Source organism: Papio anubis, chromosome 7 (genome assembly GCF_008728515.1).
Source record: "Papio anubis isolate 15944 chromosome 7, Panubis1.0, whole genome shotgun sequence".
Lineage (NCBI taxonomy): Eukaryota > Metazoa > Chordata > Mammalia > Primates > Cercopithecidae > Papio > Papio anubis.
In genome coordinates this window covers 16257097-16280407 of record NC_044982.1, presented here as the reverse complement: position 1 = coordinate 16280407, position 23311 = coordinate 16257097, and the positions used below count along the sequence as shown (strand labels likewise).

General features: G+C 42.5%; 1 protein-coding gene across 5 annotated transcripts in view; it reads right to left on the bottom strand.

Annotated features, from left to right (window-relative positions):
- Positions 1 to 23311, bottom strand: part of NRDE2 (NRDE-2, necessary for RNA interference, domain containing) — a 52325-nt gene that overhangs the window by 13004 nt on the left and 16010 nt on the right. For 4 of the 5 annotated variants that reach the window (XM_003902154.3, XM_009212127.4, XM_031667914.1 and 1 more), the window contains 6 exons: positions 19965 to 20114; positions 11483 to 11930; positions 10261 to 10666; positions 8797 to 8930; positions 5716 to 5836; positions 157 to 332 (listed from right to left, as the gene is read on the bottom strand). In XM_003902154.3, the coding sequence (XP_003902203.2) occupies positions 157 to 332; positions 5716 to 5836; positions 8797 to 8930; positions 10261 to 10666; positions 11483 to 11930; positions 19965 to 20114 (1435 nt within the window). Of the gene's footprint in view, positions 1 to 156; positions 333 to 5715; positions 5837 to 8796; positions 8931 to 10260; positions 10667 to 11482; positions 11931 to 19964; positions 20115 to 21557; positions 22184 to 23311 lie in introns of those variants that run through there. The other variant, XM_031667915.1, reaches the window with a different exon arrangement.

Here is a 23311-nt window from a genome sequence, read left to right as displayed (position 1 = left end):
TTTCACAGATGAGAACAGGAACAGGTTACCATCTCCTAAGCTAGCCAACTGCTAAGAGAGCTCCAGCGGCCTCCTTTCAGATAACCAAAGTGCACGGGAATGGAAAGCAGGCAGAGGCCCCCGGTCAGCTTCCTGCCTGGGGCGAAGGATACATGCCTGTCTCTCGGGATCCTCACAGTCTTCCTCAGTTTGCTTCTTGGTCTTATCAGGGCGCCAGGGCCGCCAGTGCCTCTGGTCTCGGGAACGCTCAGCAGCAAGCCAGATCTGCCACCGGGGCAGAGTCTTATCTTTTATTTCCTGGTCATCCTCTTCTGGTTCATCGTCATCTTCATCTAGACAAGAATGAGACTTCTTCACCTCATCAGCAAAGAAAACCACCACCGCCACTCAATCAGCCTGCTATGTCAGGGATGGCTGGGCACCCGCAATGCCAAGATGTGTAAGAGCCATGCCAGCCTCCCAGGATACTCAGTGGCATTTAGGACCTCCCTTGTAATCAGTCAAGTCCTCAGGAAACCACGGAAGACAAGGTGATAAAATCAAATTATTATTAATAGTATAGTGATTAGAATGGAAATGACACAGACTCTAGAACAGTACTGTTTAGCAGAATGCTCTGTGATGATGAAAATGCCATATATATCTGCATTAACGGGGTAGCCACATGTGACTCACTGGGCACGTGAGATGTAGCTAGTAAAGGAACTGAATTCCTTTTTTTTGAGACGGAGTCTCGCTCTTGTCGCCCAGGCTGGAGTGCAGTGGCGCAATCTCGGATCACTGCAACCTCCGCCTCCCGAGTTCAAGCAATTCTGCCTTAGCCTCCTGAGTAGCTGAGATTACAGGTATGTGCCACCACGCCTGGCTAATTTTTTTGTATTTAGTAGAGACGGGGTTTCACCATGTTGGTCGGGCTGGTTTCAAACTCCTGACCTCAGGTGATCCACCTGCCTTGGCCTCCCAAAGTGTTGGGATTACAGGTGTGAGTCACCACACCGGCCTGAATTCTTAATTTTATTTATTTTTAAATAGTCACATGTGGCTAGAGGTTACTATATTGGACAACATAGTTTTAGAGTGCTAAATGACATTTAATGATGGTACTAGTTTAGATTTTCTTAAGCCATCAGAATTTTTAGCCAGGGACCTTGTAATTAATTATGACCTGTGCTCACTAGAGCTTGCCTTTAAAAAAGCCAAATCAGGATCTCCAATAATTTATTTCACTTTGTTTCCTAACTCTGAACGTGCAGAATGGAAGAGGAGGAAAGCCAGTGTCATCTGTAAAGTTCAAGGTTAGAAAATAAAGAAGGTGTATAAATGGTATGGCCACACAGGAAATCATTTTGGCTGTTTCTTACAAAACTAAACACACACTTAGCATAACTGCACTCTTGGGCACTGATCCCAGATAAATGAAAACCCATGTTTACACAAAAACCTATATGCTAATGCTCAGAAACAGCTTTATGCATAATCGCCCACACCTGGAAACAATCCAAACATCCTTCAGTAGGTTGAACAGTTAAGCTGTGGTCTATTTACACAGTGGAATACTACTCAGCAATAAACATGAACAAACTACTGATATATGCAACAATTTGTATGTATCTCAGGAAAATTATGCTAAGATAAAAAAGCCAATCTCAAAAAGTTACACAAAAAAGCAACTGTTCCCAGGGATGCGGACAAATCGGAACCCTGGTGCCCTGCTGCTGGGAATGTAAAATGGTACAGCTACCGTCTGCTGCATGGAAAACAGCACGGCATACTAGACACAGGATTATCGTATGAGGCAATTCCACTGCTGAGTATCTACCCAGGAGAACTGAAAGCAGAGACTCAAACAGATAGTGTACACCCATGTTCAGAGCAGCATTATTCACAACGGCCCAGAGGTGGAAGCAACCAAAGTGTTCACTGACAAATGAATGGCTAAACCACTGTGGTATATACACACAGTGGAGAAGTTCGGCTTTAAAAAGGAAGGAAATCCTGGTGCGACACGGATGAACCCTGACAACACTGTGCTAAGTGGAATCAGCCAGTCACAGAAGGTCAACTACTGTATGATTCCACATCTACCGGGCTCCTAAAGTAGTCACATTCACAGAGACAGAAAGTAGAACGATGACTGCTGGGGCCTGAGGGGAGCGAGAAATGAGGAATTTGTCTTTAATGGGTACAGAATTGGGGAGGATGAAAAAGTTGTGGAGGTCGATAGAGGTGATGGCTGCATGGCAGTGTGAATGTACTTAATGTCACTCAACTGTATACTTAAAAATGATCAATTTTATCATATATATTTTACAACTAAAACAATTTTGTTAATCAGTTATATACCTTATGATTCCATTTATATAACCTTCATGAGGTAACAGAAAACAGACAGAGAACAGATTAGTGGTTCCCAGGAGTTAGGGAAGGGAAGGGGCAGATGTGACTAAGAAAGGATAGCGCGAGGGAGCCTTGCAGTGGTCAAACAGTTCTGTATCTTGACTGCGGTAGTGATTACACAAAGCTACACACGTGATAGAAACTGCCTGGTACTATAGAAACACACACACAAATGAGTGCATGTAAAATGGTGAAATGTGAATCAACTCTGCAGATTGTACCAATGTCGTTCCCTGGTTCTGACACTGTACTGTGGTACCACCACTGGAAGGAACTGGGTGAAGGGTGCACAAAACCTCTTGGTACATTTTTTCTACTTCTTGTGACTCTATACTATTTCAAAATAAAATATTTAAAAAAATGTAAATGCATAATGTGTATCTATAGTATATTATATATTGTATATATTAGCATTATATATAGTATATATTAGCATAATGTATATATTAGCATTCTATTATTCCACCAATATTCTGCCTAAATGCTCTTCTGAGTTTCTCAGAGAAGAAAACTAAATTTATTTATCACTTTCTTCTAAAGATCTATGTTTAAAGTATCCTTTAATCACTCTGAAAAACTCTTATAAGAGATATTACCTTTGTGAGTCATACATCAGACTTAGATACCTGAATTTACTACATGAAAGACTCAAAAGATTACATGGCTTTGGACAGACATTCATGTATAACAATTACATAGGAACAGCGAGTGAGGGCAAGAGAGAAGAAACATGCTATGAAAAATGCTCGACTGCCTGATGTAATCAACTACCCTTTAAACGCTAACCTTTCAGGATGAATAAGAGAAGTTAAAAATAAAATAAAAACAAAAACTGTTATTAATTAGGTTTGCTGGAATCAAGAAAATTTTCAGCCTTTCTTTTGACCCTCCTAGTTTTTTGGAGGACTTCCACTAAATTCATTAGAAAGAAATTCATAAATTCAGCAGAAGTTTCTCCATAATGGAAATGTGTGAGAAGCTTGCAGAGAATGTAAATACCAACACAAGTCTCTAACCTGATGCTAAAAGTCAAGGTTTTGGTATTAATTTGCATTCCCTTTTGGAGAAAACTAACTTTACACCTGATTTTAAGTGACCATTAGACATCTGGAAACTTATCACAGAAGTAAAATTAGTCTGTGACACTGCTATGAAAACTTTATTGTCACAGAAATGCAGAATACAGCAAACTGTGTAACAGATACTATGCATTGTAATGGGCTCGCTCTCTAACAAAAACCAAACAAAACCAAAAAAACAAAAAACTAAGCCTAAAAACACAGACCTATGCTAAGTCAGTCACTCAGAGAGGAGAGTTACTAATCAGACTTCCGTGTTTTGGCCCTTGCTTATGCAGTCTTGCAGACTCAGTGGCTGAGTGCAGTACCTACTTCTGTTTCATGCAGGCTTTTCTTTTTCTTCATACGTAAAACCACTGGTCAGCCTGATGAATAGTTCTCATTCTTTTTGGAAAAGAACACTCCAGGGAAATCTAAACAGCTGAGACTCTGACAGCCCCAAGTGAGGCATGATCACTGCCTGACAGCACTGCCCAGAGGAGAGTTATCCGAAAACACCTGAAGGGCCCTCTTGCTTCTTCATGGTAACAGAGATGCTCCCTGGCCCAGAGCTCTGAACTGTCATGCAAGACAATGCCTAATCCAAAGTCTTCATGGTGCAAATGAATAAACAAAGAAAGGCCACACCTGTGGAAAGAGGCTCACTGAGCCTAGGCAGGGAGCCAGTCTCCTGAGTCCTTGTCCATCCCTCTTTCCCTATGGAACTTTCGACGAAACCATCTGCCTGGCAGATCTCTCTGCTGGAACTGCCTTTGCAGGGAGTGAAGCAGTTCCTGAATGTCTAAGAGTTGTGCTGTCCAATATATCGCCATTAATATGTGGCTATCAAGCACTTGAAAAGTAGCTAGTCTGGGCTGGGTGTGGTGACTCACATCGGTAATCCCAGCACTTTGGGAGGCAGAGATGGGTGGATTACTTGAGGTCAGGGGTTCAAGACCAGCCTGGACCAACATAGTGAAACCCTGTCTCTACTAAAAATACAAAATTAGGTGGGCGTGGTGGTGCATGCCTGTAATCCCAGCTACTTGGGAAGCTGAGGCACAAGAATCCCTTGAACCTGGGAGGCAGAGGTTGCAGTGAGCCAAGATCGACCCACTACATTCCAGCCTGGGCGACAGACCAAGACTCTGTCTCAGAAAAAAAAAAAAGTAGCTAGTCTGCACTGAGATTTGCTAAAAGTGTAAAATACACACCAGATTTCAAAGAGTACTAAAAAGAGAATGCAAAATACCTAGTTAATAATTTTTTTTCCTTTTAAAGCATGCAATTGGCATCTGAATCTCTGGTTAATAATTTTAAAATATTGATTACATGCTGAAATGTTTTGATATACTAGGTTAAGTAAAATACACTATCAAAATTAACATCATCTGTTCCTTTTTACTTTTTTAATGTGGCCACTAGAAAATCTGAAATTATACAAGAGGCTCACATTATATTTATACTGGGCAGCTCTGTGTTAGAGTATAAATCTGGAAAGTATTTTGGGGTCATTTAGAATGACAGTTATGTAAATGCTAGGTAATAATTACTTTACAGTAGTCCTAAAAAGGTATTTTTCAAAGTATCTGTTGGTCTGTACATTGACAGGATAACAAAAAGACTGTCTGAAATACACACTAAAAAAGAATGGGGTTGGGCGTGGTGGCTCACATCTGTAATCCTAGCACTTTGGGAGGCCAAGGTGGGCAGATCACTGGAGGTCAGGTGTTTGAGACCAGAGAGACCAGCCTGGCCAACATGGAGACCGTATCTCTACCAAAAATACAAAAATTAGCTGGGCGTGGTGGCAGGTGCCTGGAATCCCGGCTACTCAGGAGTCTGACGCATGAGAACTGCTTGAACCCAGGAGGCAGAGGCTGCAGTGAGCCAAGATCGTGCCACTGCACTCCAGCCTGGGTGACAGAGCGAGACACTGTCTCAAAAAAAAAAAAAAAAAAGAATGGGGATTGGGGCAGTTATTAACAAGATTCCTTCTTCAGTTGCAACCTTTAAAAGGAAAAAGGAAAATTACAGAAACTTTCAAATCCTCAAAGCATCCTGTACTGAAGGAGTAAGCCAACTGCTTTAAAACTTCTCAGGGGAACCCATGACATCCACTTAACATTTTTGACATTTTGATGTTTGTGCAATGTTCTGAAGCTACTGATAGCTTAAGCAGATAAACAAATAATCAAGAGGACATAAAAACAAATTCCAGAAGAAAAAAATGTACACGTCTTCACTGAGAGGGACTTACCTGGGTTGATGACCACCCAGCCACCTCGTTCCTGCTGGTGCATCCATGCCTTCCAGCCTCGGGCTCCTTTCTCCCCAGCCCGGGGCTCTCCACTGTCCCAAAAGGGCTCAAAGAATTCCACCTGTTCAGATTTTAGAATGGATGTTAGACCTCACTTGTACAAAACTGCTGAGTCAGTGGGCAAAATCCGTGCTGGTGGACATAAGAGAAGCTTACAATCCTTGAAATCATGTTTGCCATCAGTCTTTGAAGTAGATACATGCTACACACCCCAAGATAGAAAAAAGAACTATCTAGTGTGGCAGGCAGCTTCCAAGATAGCCCCCATGACACTACCCCTGCCTCGTGGTTTTCACACTCGTATGTGAGCTGGACCTAGTGATTCTAACACACACAATATGGCAAAAGTGATGGAAGGTCACTCCCGAGATTAGGTTACAAAAAGACTAGCTGAGGTTCAGCAAGAAGGGTCTCCAGCTGGGTAGGAAGGGAGTGGTTTCCTAGTTCTCATCCTGCCAGGCCAGTCTAACCAGGGACAGTGGCACTGCCAGTTCACCTAGTGCCACTGGACCCCCAAGCTAATTCCTAAAGTCATGCCGCTTTCAAGGTATTTTGAGAGGAAGGCTCCAACAAGAAAGATCATGAGCTCCTGAGCACAACCATATCTTAAGTAACTATATATTCCTAACACCTGGCACAATACTCACTGCCTAGCAGGGACTCAGTAAACGCTTGTTGGCACAGATCTGAACAAGGTAGGCAACCAGGGAGTAAAAAGGTCTGCTTTTTTTTTTTTTTTTGTGAGACAAGTTTCACTCTTGTTGCCCAGGCTGGAGTGCAGTGGCGTGATCTTGGCTCACTGCAACCTCCGCCTCCCGGGCTCAAGCGATTCTCCTACCTCAGCCTCCCGAGTAGCTGGGATTACAGGCATGAGTCACCATGCCCAGCTAATTTTGTATTTTTTTAGTAGAGACAGGGTTTCTCCATGTTGGTCAGGCTGGTCTCCAACTCCCGATCTCAGGTGATCTGCTCACCTCAGCCTCCCAAAGTGCTGGGATTACAGGCATAAGCCACCGCACCCAGCCTAAGATCTGCATTTTAAAGCCTGGCCCCATTAGCGCCTCCCTCATTCATTGGGGCATTAGGTCTGCAGTGTGTGGTAAGCAGCTCCCTGGCAATAAATCTTTCCCCATGGAACAGAATGTGAACACAGCAATGAACAGAAACGTGATCATGTTACTGACTCGAAACAGGACTGTAAAAGTGAGCCAATAACCTACTCAATAAAAGCTTTCCTAAGAAACCTTTTGAAGAGGACAAGCAGGCTTCCAGTGGACACAGCATGGGCCAGGAGCCACAGGATTCTCCAGCCTGAGCCCTGGGCAGTGCCATGCATGCCTGGAAGAGTATGGCGTCCAGGAGAGTCATGTCAGGGCAGGGCAAATGTCCTGACACGTCAGTCATCCTCAGGAAGGGGAACCAGGAAGATGACGCTCCCTCTTTAGAGGTCTGGTTCTTGTAAGAGTGAAGAAAGAAAGTTTACTCAAGAAAGGATTTTTTTTAAAAAATAGTGTGATAAATGAGTATAATCTATTTGTTTATTCCACAGAAACACAGACCAGTAATATCAGACCTGCCTGTGTCAAAGCATGCTACTGTGTTTATGGTAACAATGTCTCTCAGTCAAAAAAGCAATACGGAATATTAAGTAAGAAACTATATTCCAAATCTGTCATGTAAATACTTTGGAATTACAAGTGCTGTTCGTGTTTAAAACCTCAAGCACGTGGATCTTTGATGGGTCACATTCGTAGGCAGAACCCTCCACCCATCACTCTGTTCTTATCACGGTGGGTCTTAGGAAAGGGGCAGGGGAGGGGGTGAGAGAAATTCTGATCCTGACCTACAAGCCTCCTTAGAGTCAGCTGAGAATTCTGTAGTACAGGCTATTCTTAAAATCTCACAGCATGTCTTAAAATCACTCTGTTATATGGCTTACTAATGATCGATTAGAGTAATTTAACTGGTATAATTCTTTAATCCCATTTTTTCTAGAGGTAGCATCATGATAAAAATGGTCTTTACTGGCAATTCATGAAATTCCCACATGATGGAGACCTTGGCCTCTCAAGAAACACTTTTGAATGTTCACCATAAACTCATATATTCTATTTATCTTCCACTAGACATCTTTACAGAGTAGAAAACTGAGTTTTCTTTAGTGCAAAAAGGGAAAAGATATGTTTTCTTATATGCATAGCTCTATAAAAATTCTTTATTTCTTCACTTATCTTCACTTATCTCAAACACTGGCAATGCTCGCTTGTCATCTAAAGGATTAACCCTTCCCCAGTAAGATTCACTGTTGACAAGGTGCCTTTGTGTAATTTCATTTGCAACGCTACCGAAGATTGTGGGTAATTAGAAGGTTAACTGGGGAAGTGACACAAGACCCAAACTAGAATGCATACGGATGGAAGACAGTAATACAAAGTTTAAAATGGCATGACAACTTATTCCCTGACTGGGGGAGTTAACCAGTATTGAAACAAAGGTGGAAAGGCGATGGAGTGGAGAGGGGAAAGGGGGGAGTGGGGTGAGGAGGGGAGGGGGGAGGGGAGGGGAGGAGGGGAGGGGAAGAGGGGAGGAAAGGAGGGGAGGGGAGGAGGGGGGAGGGGAGGGGAGAGGAAGGGGGAGAGGAGGGGGAAGGGAGGGGAGGGGGAGCAGGGAGGAGGGAGAAGAGGAGGAAGGAGAGGAAGGAGGGAGGGAAAAGAAAAGGAAAAGGAAAGAAGGCAGGCAGGATGAGAGGGTGGGTCCTCAGACAGCCTTTATGTTGTGAAGGAGGGGAAGCGTCTTTACCTATCCGTATCTCACCACTTTCATTACAAAACTTTCCTCAGATCACTGGACTATTTCTGAGAAGTCCTCCTCAGCAGACTGATATAAAGGAGGATATGATATTTTAAAAACACTACCACACCACCTCTCATTATCCACACCACCTCTCATTATCCACACCTTCCCCCTCTCCCTCCCTCCAAAGAGCCAGAAAGAAAAGATGAGGCGAGCAGAGCTGGGTACCTGTCCTTTGGTAGGCAGATCTTTCACGCTGTCAGGTTTAAAGAAGGTGAAGTCCACCATGGCCTGGAACAATGAGACGGCCTTCTCAGAGTGGCCGGCCTGCCGCAGAAAGTGGCACTGCTGAAGGAAGAGTGCTGCGAACAGAGGGCAAAGGGGAAGAAGCCAGGTTGATACCAGTAAAGGGAAAGAATGTACTTCTCAAAACAGGCAATTAACACACTGAGAACATCTTTTACCTGCAATCACCGTTAATTTACAAAGCTGTGATACGTATCCTGATTTAAAGCGTCTCACACAGTATTATAAACCAAGTATGTTTGTTCTAATTTTTGTATGAAACCACAGAACACAAATATTAACAATAAAAACTATATATAGTACATAAAAATAAGTCAAGAGGTTGGTCTGAATGCTATCAAATAATCAGAGCTCATTATTACAAGAAAAATGGTAGAAACAGGATGGCGTAGCAGATTTTTATCAGGAAGCAAAGAGCTGTATTCAATTGATCACTAGATGGCATTATTCGCCAGCCAACTTTCATCCTATGTTCAGAGTCGGCTATAAAAAAATCAAGTTTCCATGTCTGAATATTCCAGTTCATCTTACTTGTGGTACAATTCCAGCTACTAAGTAACACTAAACTATTTGAGTAGATCACAAACAGTAACAAAGTCAAGACTCTGTGTCAGTGTGATAAATGCTTATTATTTTGAGAGCAATGTATTTCTATCTTTAGATGCCAATAGTAATCAATACTCAATAACAGGGGTTGTGATCAAATAAATGCTGGACATTGAGCTAGACTTGCCACAGATTATCTCGCTTACTGTGCACCACAGTCCTGTAAAGCAGGTTTATAGTATTGTTGCTGATGGAGAAACTGGGGCTCAAAGAGGACCTGCCCAAGGACACACCAGAGCCAGTGAAGGGCAAAGCCTTCAGGATTCAAGGTCAGGAGTGATACTCTCTGGCTCGGCAAAACATGCAGCCTCCAACATCTCAATGCTGTCAAAATTTATATCCCAGGCTCCTTCAGGACAGACCAAAAATGTTAGCAGCATAATAATGCCCAAAACTTCTATTTATGCAGTGGTTCCCAGTCAGGGCATCTCACAGACATCACTGCCTGGGACCCTATAATTGGGTGAGACAGGCACACGCATCTCAACAGATAAGGCCATCGACTGCCAAAGCAGTTAAGAGATTTGCCTGTTTACTTGGCTAATCAGCAGAACCTTGTCCAGTGATATCTTAACTCTACTGGCTCTACTGGCCCCACCTGCCCTGGGAGCTGGGGGCAAATTTGTTATCAAAAAGAGTCGTAATACTTTTTAAAAAAATCAGTTCTATCAAACAATTCAGACTTTTTCTAGAATAAATCAAAAATAGATCTTCATTTTCAAGTAAAGCCAAAAGAAAGTCTAACTCCTCCCACGTAACTGGATCTGGTTATCTCCTTACCAAACATGGCCTCTTCCGTGCCAGGCAACGCAGGGTGAGATAAGATGCTGCCGTCCTTAACAGCAGACAAAGTGCTCAAGCATTTTCCATAAAGACTGTGAATTTTTGATATCGAAAAGGTACTAAACTGGCTCTGGCAAAATAAAAGGTATTTCTGCCAAAGGGCTGTATTATTGGGATGCAAAAATATCAGTTTCTGCCACTCTTTGACCAGAGTGGAGGGCTCCCAGAACTCTGTGCAGAGCTTCAGCTTGGCCAGTTTCAGATCCACACTGCTCTGGTTGCTCTCAATGGCCCGCTCCAGAATGGCCAGCTTCTTCTCCAGAATGAGCTTCAGGGACCTCTTTCGCTTTTCCTGCTCTCCTTCCTCGATGGCATACAGGCCAGGACTTTTCATGACCTCGTCCTCAACAACAAAAACACCAATTGACAAATGCAAATGGACCTGGGGGATCCTCAGAGTTTCAACAAAGCTTAGTGATTTTCTTACCACCCCCTAGGGACTTTCTTAAACCACCGGTTCGCCACAATTTCTTTTAAAGAACACTTGGATCCTAAGGTGCTTGTGTCACCTGGTATGTCTGATCTTGTGTTTCTCACTTAACTGTCCATTCTCTGCCATTTTAGGCTTTGATTTCTGTATCAATGACTGGCATACAATGCCTTGAAAGTCTTTTCTGAAGAGCAGACCTTACCAATAAAAGGGCCAAATGTGGCACAAAATATGGTAATTGTATGAGTGGTTCAAAATGAGAGACTCAGACAAACCCACAAGTTTTCGAAAGGGAATGCATGGCTCTTACTGGGTAATACACTGAGCAGCCCTCTCTCTTTCACAACTCTGTGAGCTCTGCCTCTTCTGTTTGTACTTCAGGAATGCCTTTCCCTATCTGGTGAACATTCCTTCTTCTTTCAAGATTGTGTTGTTGAACTTTACCTTCTCCTTCTTGGTAGCTCTTTCTCCTCCCTCAATGCAAATCATCCCCTCACTCCACTCCCAAGTTACACATTACAGCATTTACTACCCCAGGGTTGCACGTATTCTTCACATGTCCACTCTCCTCACTGGACTCTGAGCGAGCTCAGGGCAAAGCCTCTAATAATCTTTGTATGCCCAGTGTCAAATTTCCTCATTAGCTCAAAAATTGTTGCAGAGTCCATCAGTTTGCCCAAAATCAGGAATGTCCTTCTAAGGTAAGAGAACTGGGATGGCAACACATACCTGAAAATCAACGAAAGCCATCCACAGCTGCGTATCCCGAGGATTCTCCCGCACCCTCCTGTTAAACTCCTCCACCTTGGCCTTGAGAGCCGCACTCTCGCTGTCTGGCTGTGTGTCTGGCTGCTTTGATTCTTGCTCTGGAGGACCCTGTCCTTGTAGCCACTGTGTGGTTGACTGATCATAAATCCCCAGAGGATTCAACCAGGTTGTAACAGGAGCCGCATCTTCCAAGTCCTTCACTGGTATAAAGGAGATGGGCTCAGATGAGGGAGGTTCAGTTTTACTGCTGATGGCAGCTCCGTCAATGTTCATTAATCCCACACTCTTCTTAGTAAAATAGCGTTCAACCTGCTTGCGTGAATGCTTCTTCTCTGTGGAAGTCCCTTCCCAAGATATGCACTGCTTCTTAGGGTTAATGCCAAGGCAGGAGTCTCCTTTCCTCTTGTATCTGATATTAGAAAAAGAAAAAAAGTTACTGAGGGAATATGTGTACTACCTCTGAATGACTGAAGGCGCATTAGACCTCAACTCTTGTTACGCAGGTTCGCTGCATAGATCCAAATTCACCTTACCTTCAGATTGTTTCTATCTGGAGATACACAAGGACTAGCAATTAACTTTTTTTCTGCCTGGCTTGACTTCCTCCTATAACACTTCAACTCTTTGTTAACATCTCATGAATTTCAGATCATGCCTGTCTTCTAGATCTTAGTAATTTCTATTTTCCTGGAGCCTTGTAAAGAACTGTCACACACATTATGTCATTTGATCATCACAGCCATATGTGACAGGCAAGGCAAAAATTATCATCCCCTCTCTTAACTGTTCCTAAATAAGGACACTGAGGCCTGGGAACCTGGATCATCTGTCTCCTAGACCAGTCCTGTTTTCTCAATATTTTCCTGTGTCCCTACTTAAGAAGGTAACATATAGGCCTAAGATTCTTTTTTTAATCCTGAAACAAAGTATGTCAAATGAAATTACATTTAGTTATTTTCTACTCTAGAGGAAAAGAGGTTGGGTTCTAAAACGCTTTTATGGAACGTGTAGGCGTCCCCAGAGTTAACAAACACATGACTACTGAATATTTGCACAGGCAAAAGCTAAGGAAAATTGTACATTCTTCTGTATGTATGTTAGCAAACAATTCAATTTTAAAAATGGGCAAAAGATCTGAACTGAAATTCCACAAAAGAAGACATGAATAACCAATAAGCACATAAAAAAAAATACTCAACATCATTAGTCAACAAGGACATGCAAATTAAAACCACAATGAGGTACCCTACACACCATCTAGAACAGTTTTAAATTAATATTTAAAAGGCTGACAACACCAAATGTTGGTGAGCAACCTGTGGAGGAACCAGGACTCTCATCCGCTGTCAGCGGGAATGTAACCTGGTATAATCACTTTGGGAAAAGATCTGGCTATTTCTTAAAAAACTCAACACAGACCTAACCTATGACCCAGCAATTCTATTCCTACATATTTACCCAAGAAAAAGGAAAGCATATGTCTACACAAAGACGTGAGCACAAATGTTCTCGACAGCTTTATTCCTAACAGCCAAACACTGAAAGAGTCCACGTGTCCATCAATAGAAGATGGATAAGTAAACGAAGGTACAGCCATACAATGGAATACTACCAGCAGTAAAAAGGAGCTACTGGTAAGTGCCTTATGGACGGATGATCTCAAAAACATTACGCTGAGTGAAAGCAGCCAGATACAGAAGAGTACACACTGCATAATTCCACCTACATGACATTCTAGAACAGGTAAAATGAATTGATGGTGGAAACAAATGAGAACAGTGATTGCCTCTGGGAGAATGGGGTGCAAACTGACCAGAAAAGAACACGAGGAAACTTTTGGGGGTCATAGTAATATTTCACATTTTAATAAAGGTTCGGGTTATACAGGCGTGTATACATTTCCCGAAACTCAAGAGAATGAAGCTTTGTGCATTACATTGCATGTAAATTTTCGATTAAAGTAATAAAACTAAATAAATATTGACTCTTGACCTCTAGTTAATAATACACATGCTCAAGTATATAGGGGGTTGTTTATTGATCTGCAGTTTACTTTGAAATGCATCAAAGAAATAGGATGGGCTGATGGATGGACAGATATGGCAAAGCAAGTACAATACAAAGTTAATGGTAGATGTAGGTGGCAGTTATATGAACATTTGCTGTAAAAATCTTTCAACTTTTGCTATATAACTTTTTCCTAATAAAATTGGAAATGCTGTGGGGAGAAAAAGGCAAGGGAGAACTGCCTTTATCTTCTATCAGCTCCCAGGAAGCTCCGCTCCACTTCACCTTGGTTCAGGGCCGGGCTCTCTCCCTCACCTCTGTGGCTTCTCCACCGTCAACAGGTCCCCTCTCTAAGCGCCTTTGCCCTCCTCACTGACCAAACACAGCAAATTTCACGGCAGGGGACTATTTTCTCACACAGACATAAACATTCTCTCTCAAACCTTTTATCTAGCCTCCCTCCCAATTCTTTCTAGACTATCTCATGATAATTTCTTGCCATTACATTTTTGAGTCAAAAACAACCTTAACAAAGGTGTAATGAGATAAAATAGCACTAATGTAGGCCGGGCGTGGTGGCTCACGTCTGTAATCCCGGTACTTTGGGAGGCCGAGGTGGGCGGATTACCAGAGGTCAGAGTTTGAGATCAGTCTGGCTAACATGATGAAACCCCATCTCTAATTTTAACATACTAAATTAATCAATGGGTGGCATACTTAATTATAATCCCAGCTACTTGGGAGGCTGAGGCAGGAGAATCGCTTTGAACCCAGGAGGTGGAGGTTCGCAGCAAGCCGGATCAAGCCACTGCACTCCAGCCTGGCAACAGAGTGAGACTCAGTCCAAAAAAAAACATATATATATATATATATATATATGGCACTACTGTAGTTCTAAACAAGGCTACTATTCCCTAAGGAACAAAGTCAAAAAGCTAGTTTTGTTCTCCTTAATCCTCTTTTAATAGTATTGATTCCTCATTAGTCTCACAAAAAATATACAGTATTTTAGATATTCGTATAATCTCTTGAAAAATGTTTACTGTTTCCTGACTTTAAACTAACAGCTGCATTTTTATAACAAATTAGATGGAAATGATAAGGGAAGGGGAAAAATGTTACTGGCCTGTATTATTATCTACTTTCAGACACTATATATGTTTCGGTATGTATTTATATGTGTGCACATACATCCTTTTTAAAAATAGTTGGTATCACATAGTTTCAGGCCTTCCTTCCTGCTTTTAAGCATCTCCCCATACCATTAATCTTAGAAAATATAATTTTTATTGACTTCAAACTGTTCCATTGTATGAATGTGCCATAATTTATTTAACCATTTCCCAATTGTTAGACATTTAGGTTGTATCTAATTTATCAGTTAGCATAAGATCTTAATAATTATACAGGACCTAGGCTGTAATTTAACACAAAGTTCCCCCAAATGAAGGCACTTTTCCTATAAAATCCTTATCAAATAATCAACTAACGGCCAGGCGTGGTAGCTCACACCTGTAATCCCAGAACTTTGGGAGGCCGAGGTGGGTGGATCAATGAAGGCCAACATGGTAAAACCCCATCTCTACTAAAAATACAAAATTTAGCCGGGCTGTCTTGAACTCCTGACCTCAAGCGATCTGCCCACCTCAGCACTTTGGGAGGCCAAGGTAGGCGGATCACGAGGTCAGGAGATTGAGACCATCCTGGCTAACATGGTGAAACCCCATCTCTACTAAAAATACAGGGATTACAGGTGTGAGCCACTGCACCAGTCTACAAAAAATTTTGTAGTGTTTCCCTCTGTTGCCCAGGCTGGAGTGCAGTGATGCAATATAGCTCACTGCAGCCTCAAACTCCTTCAGCAGTCCTCCCGCTTCAGCCTCCTGAATAGCTGGACTACAGGCACACACCACCACACTCAGCTAATTTTTAAATTTTTTGTAGAGACACAGCCTCACTATGTTGTTAAGCCTTGTCTTGAACCCCCAGCCTGAAGCAATCCTCCTGTCTTGACCTCCCAAAGTGCTGGCACTACAAGTGTGGGTCACTGCACTTGGCCAAAAATCTTTATACATGTAAAGTCCTTAGAAGACTGTCTGCCATACAGTAAGGGTTAGATAAGTTTAAACTATTATTTTATCAAAGTTGGCTCCTAAACATAAGCCAACTATTTTATCTGGTGTATAGCCAAAGAAATAACAGTCTATTCCAAAAACGGAGAAAAAACGGACTGAGCTGAACTTCACTATCAGACAGTATATTAGTCTTAAGGAATTTTCCAAATATAGTTTGACTCCAATTTTCTCAAGTTATACACTAACTTTAGCACCTAACCCCTGCTCACCACAATCCTCCCGTACACAGTGTCACAGCGGGATGCTCATAGGAGTAGAGGATGTGCTACTCTATACGGAGTCAAATCTGACCTCCTGGAACTTCCACTCATTAGTACTGGTTCTAACTTCACAAGCCACACAAAACATTGTCAATCCAGCCTCCAAAGGGCAGTCCAACCAAGCTTAAAAGACAATGATCGGGGGTGGGATGGGGGAAAAAAAGAAAAAAAAAAACAATGATCATATCTCTGCCTAGGCTAAATGCCCATCTAGTCCTTACATGACAGTGCTAGTCAAATTTTAAGTGTTCATCTTCATTTCAATGCTCTCAGTGTGTCAGTGTTCCCCCTAAAGTGTGAAAATTCAGTACCCAACACAAAATTGTTAACTGCAGAACCAGTTCAAACTACTTCAACTTTGTCAATAACAGAACGATGAGTTGTTTTTCAGTTGCATGGACCCACAGCTCGCCAGTCACAAGCTCGTGCAGGTGAATCAAGTGTGCTCAATTGGTGACCCCAAAGCCAGGGATCAAAAATGTTAATTAACCACATAGGGAACCAAGGTACCTGAACCAAGGAGCACGGACCAAATTAAGAAGTGAGGGGAGTTGCTGCCACATGAACTTAAGAGCCAAGAACCCACAGGCCAGGCACAGTGGCTCACGCCTGTAATCTCAGCACTTTGTGAGGCTGAGGTGGGTGGATCACGAGGTCAGGAGACTGAGACCATCCTGGCTAACATGGTGAAAGCCCATCTCTACTAAAAATACACAAATACAAAAAATCAGCCAGGCATTTACCTTCCCAGAGTCCATGCATGTGAGTTGGGTCAGGTGCACTGGCCCAATGGAAAAGAGAAAGAAAGAATAAAAGCTAGAGAGAGTGAAGCAAATGAAAGATACAAAGTGGGATGGAAGAATTAAATCCAAAGCTCCAGGCAATCAAAATGAATGCAGGTTGAATAAACTTGGGCAAATTTTAGTGGCATATGGAAAAAAAAAATTAGTCGGGCATGGTAGCACATGCCTGTAGTCCCAGTTACTTAGGAGACTGAGGCAGAGAATCATTTGAACCCAGGAGGCGGAGGTTGCAGTGAGTCAAGATCACGTCACTGCACTCCAGCCTGGGCGACAGAGCGAGACTCCGTCTCAATAGAAAAAAAAAAAAAAGAGACAAGAACCCTACACTGTCTGTCTCCATAACCCAATCAAATCACGCCTCAATGCAGTTTCCTATCTCCCTCACAGTTACTCTCTTCCTCTAAAACACAGACCCCATTTGGGGGAGACAGATTCAAGTGCTGCCTCCTGTTGACCTTGCAATAAAGCTGCTGCTTCTCTCAAAAGCTGGTGCCATAGTATTGACTTCTATGCACTTGAGGCATGAAGCCCATTGCTCACTGACAGTATTCTCACTGTCTTCTGACCAGCTCAGACGGCCATAGTATCAATATCTTCTCAGAACGGGACACTAACAGTTACTAATCCAGCTACTAATCCAGGCAAGATGTGTCTTGTGTAAACTTTACCAAATGGCTAGGAAATCACAATGCCCTAAGCCCTTTAGCAGTGGCATCCTTGAGGTTTAGATTAATAAGGCTGTTTCCAATTACTTTCTTCCTAAGTCTGTGCTATTCATTAGCAGAAGCTTAAGAGCCACTCTTTGTTAGTACGTTCTCCTCTTTTCATCTATTAATAAATACTAACCCTTTATGTTTGCATACCAATTTCCAATTCCATATCAAATATTCTGATATTTGAGCACAAGCCATGGCAGAAGTTGCAATTTCCAATTTACAAATGAAGCAACAGAGCCTCAGACAGGTCGGATGACTTGCCTGGAACTATATTGCTAGTAAATGGCAAAGTCAGAATGAGAACCAGAGTCCTCTGTTTCCAAATCTAGAAAACCACACACCCTGTCTCATCTTTCTGCATGGGCAGTGAAAGAACATTTGAAATGTGAAGTCAGAGACATGAGGGTTCAAATCCCAACCCTGCGGCTGCCTGGCTGCATGATCTTGTGCAGTTACTTAACCTCTCCGCAATTCCTTTTCCTCATTTGTGAAATGAACAGGGTTCTCCTCCTCCTCCTCACAAGCAGCTGTGAGGATCAGACAGGCTGACTTAAGTGAAACACCACCATGGCCACAGCACCATGGCCACTATCTCATGTCCAACCTCTGTTTGTTGACTGCCCATCTTTTTTTTTTTTTTGAGATGGAGTCTTACTCTGTCACCCAGGCTGGAGTGCAGTAGCACAATCTCGGCTCACTGCAACCTCCATCTCCCAGGTTCAAGCGATTGTCCTGCCTCAGCTCCCCCAGTAGCTGGGATTACAGGCATGCGACAACATGCCCAGCTAATTTTTGTATTTTTAGTGAAGATGGGGTTTCACCATGTTGGCCAGGCTGGTCTAGAACTCCTGACCTCAAGTGATCCACCCACCTCGGCCTCCCAAAGTGCTGGGATGACAGGCATGAGCTACCATGCCTGGCCCAACTGCCCATCTTTTCTTGGGAATCTACCACATCTGGGTGTGCCTTTGGTGGCACAGAAAACCAAGTAATACCTCAAGGAGCATTAAGATAACTCAAAAATACATGAATACATTGAAAATATAATAGTCATTTATGCTCAACCATAAAGTTTCTACTGACAGTAGGTAGATTAAATATGTACTGAATAAAACAACTCATCAGGAAGGAAATTTTAGTTGGAATTGCTTACATGGTGAGGTATAATGTCAGGTAAGTGACAACAGGATTAAAAGTTGGAGACACAGCAAAATAATGGAAATGGAAATTTATTTCACAAAGTCATTAGTCTATAAAGAATAATGATCTTCAAGATCTCCTCTTGTCTTTGTATTCTAAAACTGATGATTCTCTGTCTTCAATTCTCATTATCTGTAAACTGTTTGGGAACAGATTGTGTGTTACTGTTCTTTATGTTCCTCACGATTTCTCACAAAGTACTAAATGTCTAAAGCAGGGGTATCAGATACGGTTTGGCTGTGTCCCCACCCAAATCTCATCTTGAACTGTAGCTCCCATAATCCCCACATCGTGGGAGGGGCCTGGTGGGAGGTAATTGAATCATGGGGCAGGTCTTTCCTGTGCCATTCTTGTGATAGTGAGTGTCACGAGAGCTGATGGTTTTATAAAGGGCAATTCTCCTGGTTTTATAAAGAGCAGCCACCATGTAAGACGTGCCTTTGCTCCTTTTTCACCTTCTGCCATGATTGTGAAGTCTCCCCAGCCATGTAGAACTGTGAGTCCATTATAACTCTTTTTCTTTATAATTTACCTAGTCTCGGGTATTTCTTCACAACAGTACGAAAATGGACTAATACCGTACCCAATCTTTTGGTTTCCCTGGGCCCCATGGGATGAAGAATTGTCTTGGGCCACACATAAAATACACTAACACTAATAATAGCTGATGAGTTTAAAAAAAAAAAAATCACAAAAAAATGTCATAATGTTTTAAGAAAGTTTACAAATTTGGGTTGGACAAGTTTGGTCTAAAGGGTTTAGTAAGTACTCAAATATTTTTGATTGCCAGATTAGAGGGGAAAAGTTCAAACTCTATTACTAAAGCAAGTATCACCTATTTTTTATGATTTTTTCTTATGATTTTTATGATTATCTGATGGTATATGCTAGAAACATTTTGAGAAAGTCCTTACCACTAAATGTCATTTTGTAAATGACAGAAGTTGGGGGTGGATAAATAAAAGCTTTGCCACTTTAAAAAATGGCATATAGGTTAGACCAAATGGTTACCAGATATCTGTCACAATTAATTATTACAAGGTACTTTTGGATTCACTTATTCAACAAATACTTATTGAACGTCTACTGTGCCAGGCACTATGGCAAGCACCAGGAATAAACAAGATTAATCTGACTTGAATTCAAGCATTAAGCTTTCATTTTAGAATATGAGATAAGACACGTGCCTGAACAATGCAATAAATAAAACCCAACAGAACTGATGAAAGACAGAAACAGGCAGACAGACAGTGCCAAGAGAGTTCCGAGGAGAAAAAAGTTACTTTCCTACAGCGAAAACTGGGGCAAAACAAGGTGGCTACCTTGCTATATCCCCTCTGTAGAGAGACTTGTACTCCCAGTTCGCAGGATCTGGTTTCTTATCTGTTCTGAAGGTTTCTCCCGTCACAGCCTGAATGTCCTCAAGCCAAACAAAGCGATGTCCAGTATCAGCTGCAGCATTATTTCCTTGACTGTGAGACAAAGGAAGAAGAAGGGAGAAGCACTTTAAAAATCTTCCAGTGACACAGTTGGCATTTTCAGCAATATGAGAGTTAAACACTTCAAACTCCACATAGCATCAAACACGCCCAAGTACATAAAATGTACATGTGCCACAGAGATGGAAGAGGACTCTCACTCTGGGCAAAGAGTTTTAAAAAATAAAGCAAAACCTGTCACCACTAAATGACACTCTACCAACAAAAGTCTTCCTATCTCAAAAATTAACCTGAAGAATATAGGTATACAGGAGTTCTTTTAAAATGTTTCATTTAGATTACTGTAACCTGAATTTCAAATATATTTATAAACAAAGTCTTTAAAGTATTCCTGCTCTGAGGCACCTTACAGGGCTAGGCAGAGGGAACTCCCACACCTCCCAAGGTGACAACCACTGACATTCAAGTGCACTGCCCTAACTTCACCTAACTTACTTGAAAGTGCCTCAATAGTTTATTCCAACTCAAAACCTCTCAAAAAAGCCATTGCTCTGAACTGTTCAGCCTCCAACATTACTTAGGCTTGGTCTCAGCCTCATTTTTATGGTCTGGACTCTGTGTTTGCCGTTTTGCTTATACGTCTGGACCTTGTACATAAAGGGCAGAATCACGAGGCTCCCCTGAAGACAAGACCCTAATCTATCTCTCTGAACCAACGTGTAGGCTGGCAGACTTTCAGCTCAGATACAAAAGGAACCACTCCTGGGGCGTTAAGTGAGAGGGAGGGAAGGTTTTTCTGGCATCTAACATCTCCTTCCTCTAAAGAAAATCAGTTCATAATGCTGCTGACACAAGAAGGTGCCAAAGTAGTCAAAACAGCCATTAACTGTTGCTCCATCTCTGCTTTTCAGCTCTGCCCAGGTACAAACAAAGATTCTGGAGGCTTCTTAGTTATTCTTGGCAGGGAATACAAGGGAATGGCATTTCAGGAACACTAGCTACTCAATAAATAGTTGTTGAATGATGAGCCTCAGGTTAATGTATGGAGATTTCAACACATTTCCCTTCAGAACAACTGCAGAGGGCTCTCTGTCAACAAAAGCCATAAGGGGCAATGAAAAGATGGAGAGTCTACTGCAAACTGATTGATGCATTCAAGAAAGAAATGGAAAGCCAACTGGGAGAAAAAAAGGAGAGGCCAGCTGCAGACCACCCCTGAGGAGTCAACAGGTCCTTTCCTCTCCCCTTGGTGGTACTGAGCTAAGGAAGCAGGATGTGGTAGTCTGGGCTGTGTGCAAGGAAGGAGCTGCCTCCACCTAAAGGTAAGGGAAAGCTCATCCCAGAAACTCAAGGTCAGTTAGTAGCTGTGGCCTCTGGGGAAGGTCATTTGTCATCACCCTGAAACAGAGTCTCACAGGGTCTGCTACCCTCATGAACCCATTTTCCTGACATCACAGAAAGACTCTCACAACTCACTAGTATTGCAGTCCTTGTCTATGTGGAAATAAATAATTCTTCCAGGTCACCTTCTCAGGAAGAGAATACGTAAGTTAATAACAAGACAGTAAAACAGAAGGACAAGAACAATCTTAATAAGGATAGTCTACAAAGTATCAATAAACTTAAAAATGCTATCTGGATCATAAAACTATCAAGAGGCTATAAAGATTCCCTGACATGATTAAGCATAGGCTGAAATTAACTATCCTTCAAGTTCTAAAGACAGTTTCTGTGTGGTTTCGGGAAATCCTTTAAAACTCATTGTCCCCAGCTATAAAAAAGGACAAGTAGCTAAAAGGTGAGTTTTGGGAAGACATAACAATTAAAGTAGCTTGCTTTAAAGACACAGTAAAAAGTAAGGATACCAATAATATATTCATTCATTCACGTAACAAAAACGAATTCAGTGCTTACTCTCTATCGGGCCCTGTGCATCAAGTGCTGTGGGAATATAGTGGTAAGCAAGACAGGCCAGATTCCTACCCTCAAAAATTCAGTCAAATTCAGAACCTTTTTGCTCAACCGCTTTATTTTTTCCTCTAAAGAGCAAGCTTGGGGGCTAGGCGCGGTGGCTCATGGCTGTAATCTCAGCACTTTGGGAGGCAGAGGCAGGCGGATTACCTGAGGTCAGGAGTTCGGGACCAGCCGAGTCAACATGGAGAAACCCCATCTCTACTAAAAATACAAAAACTAGCCAGGCATGGTGGCACATGCCTGTAATCCTAGCTACTTGGGAGGCCGAGGCAGGAGACTTGCTTGAGCCCGGGAGGCGGAGACTGCAGTCAGTTGAGATCGTGCCACTGCACTCCAGCCTGGCCGACACAGCAAGACCCTGTCTCAAAAAAAAAAAAAAAAAAAAAACAAGCTTGGGTTACAGGTAGAGCTCTCCAACACTGATCTGTCATCAGAGGGATCCCATAAGCCTGCAGTGACTGTCTCTTGGAATGGAAACATTAAGGGCCAGTTTCCAGACTTGCTCCAACACAGAGCCCTCGCTGACATCAATGGGACTTCTAAGCACACAATGGAAGTAACTAACTCCTGAAGGCCAGGTGCAGTGGCTCATGCCTGTAATCCCAGCACTTTGGGAAGCTGCGGCAGGTGGACTGCTTGAGGCCAGGAATTCGAGACCAGCCTGGCCAACACGGCAAAACCCCATCTCTACTAAAAATACAAAAATTAGCTGGGTGGGGTGGTGCGTGCCCGTAGTCCCAGTTACTTGGGAGGGTGAGGCAAGAGAATCGCTTGAACCCGGGAGGCAGAGGTTGCAGTGAGGCAAGATCATACCACTGCACACCAGCCTGGGTGACAGAATGAGACTCTATCTAAAAAAAGGAAAAAAAAAATCCTGAAGAGTTGCAAAAATCTCAACAGCACTATTTCTTTTTTAGCGATGTTCTAGACAGGTACCTAGGTTTTCTCTCTTCTAGACCATATAAGCAAAAAAAGGAGAAAGTTAAATGAGCAATAATTCAGGTAGTTTTACCATATACCACCTGTCCCACCCACAGGCAAATACCCCTCTACTTAGGAAGACATTCAACTAGGCACAGAGAAAAAGGTGTATTGAGCACCTATGCTGTGGCCATCCTGCAGAATGAATTGAACAATATGCTGAAGGTAGAAAGCAGAGTAGGCCACAGTGGCTCATGCCTGTAATCCCAGCACTTTGGGAGGCCAAGGTGGGTGGATCACCTGAGGTGAGGAGTTCAAGACCAGCCTGGCCAACA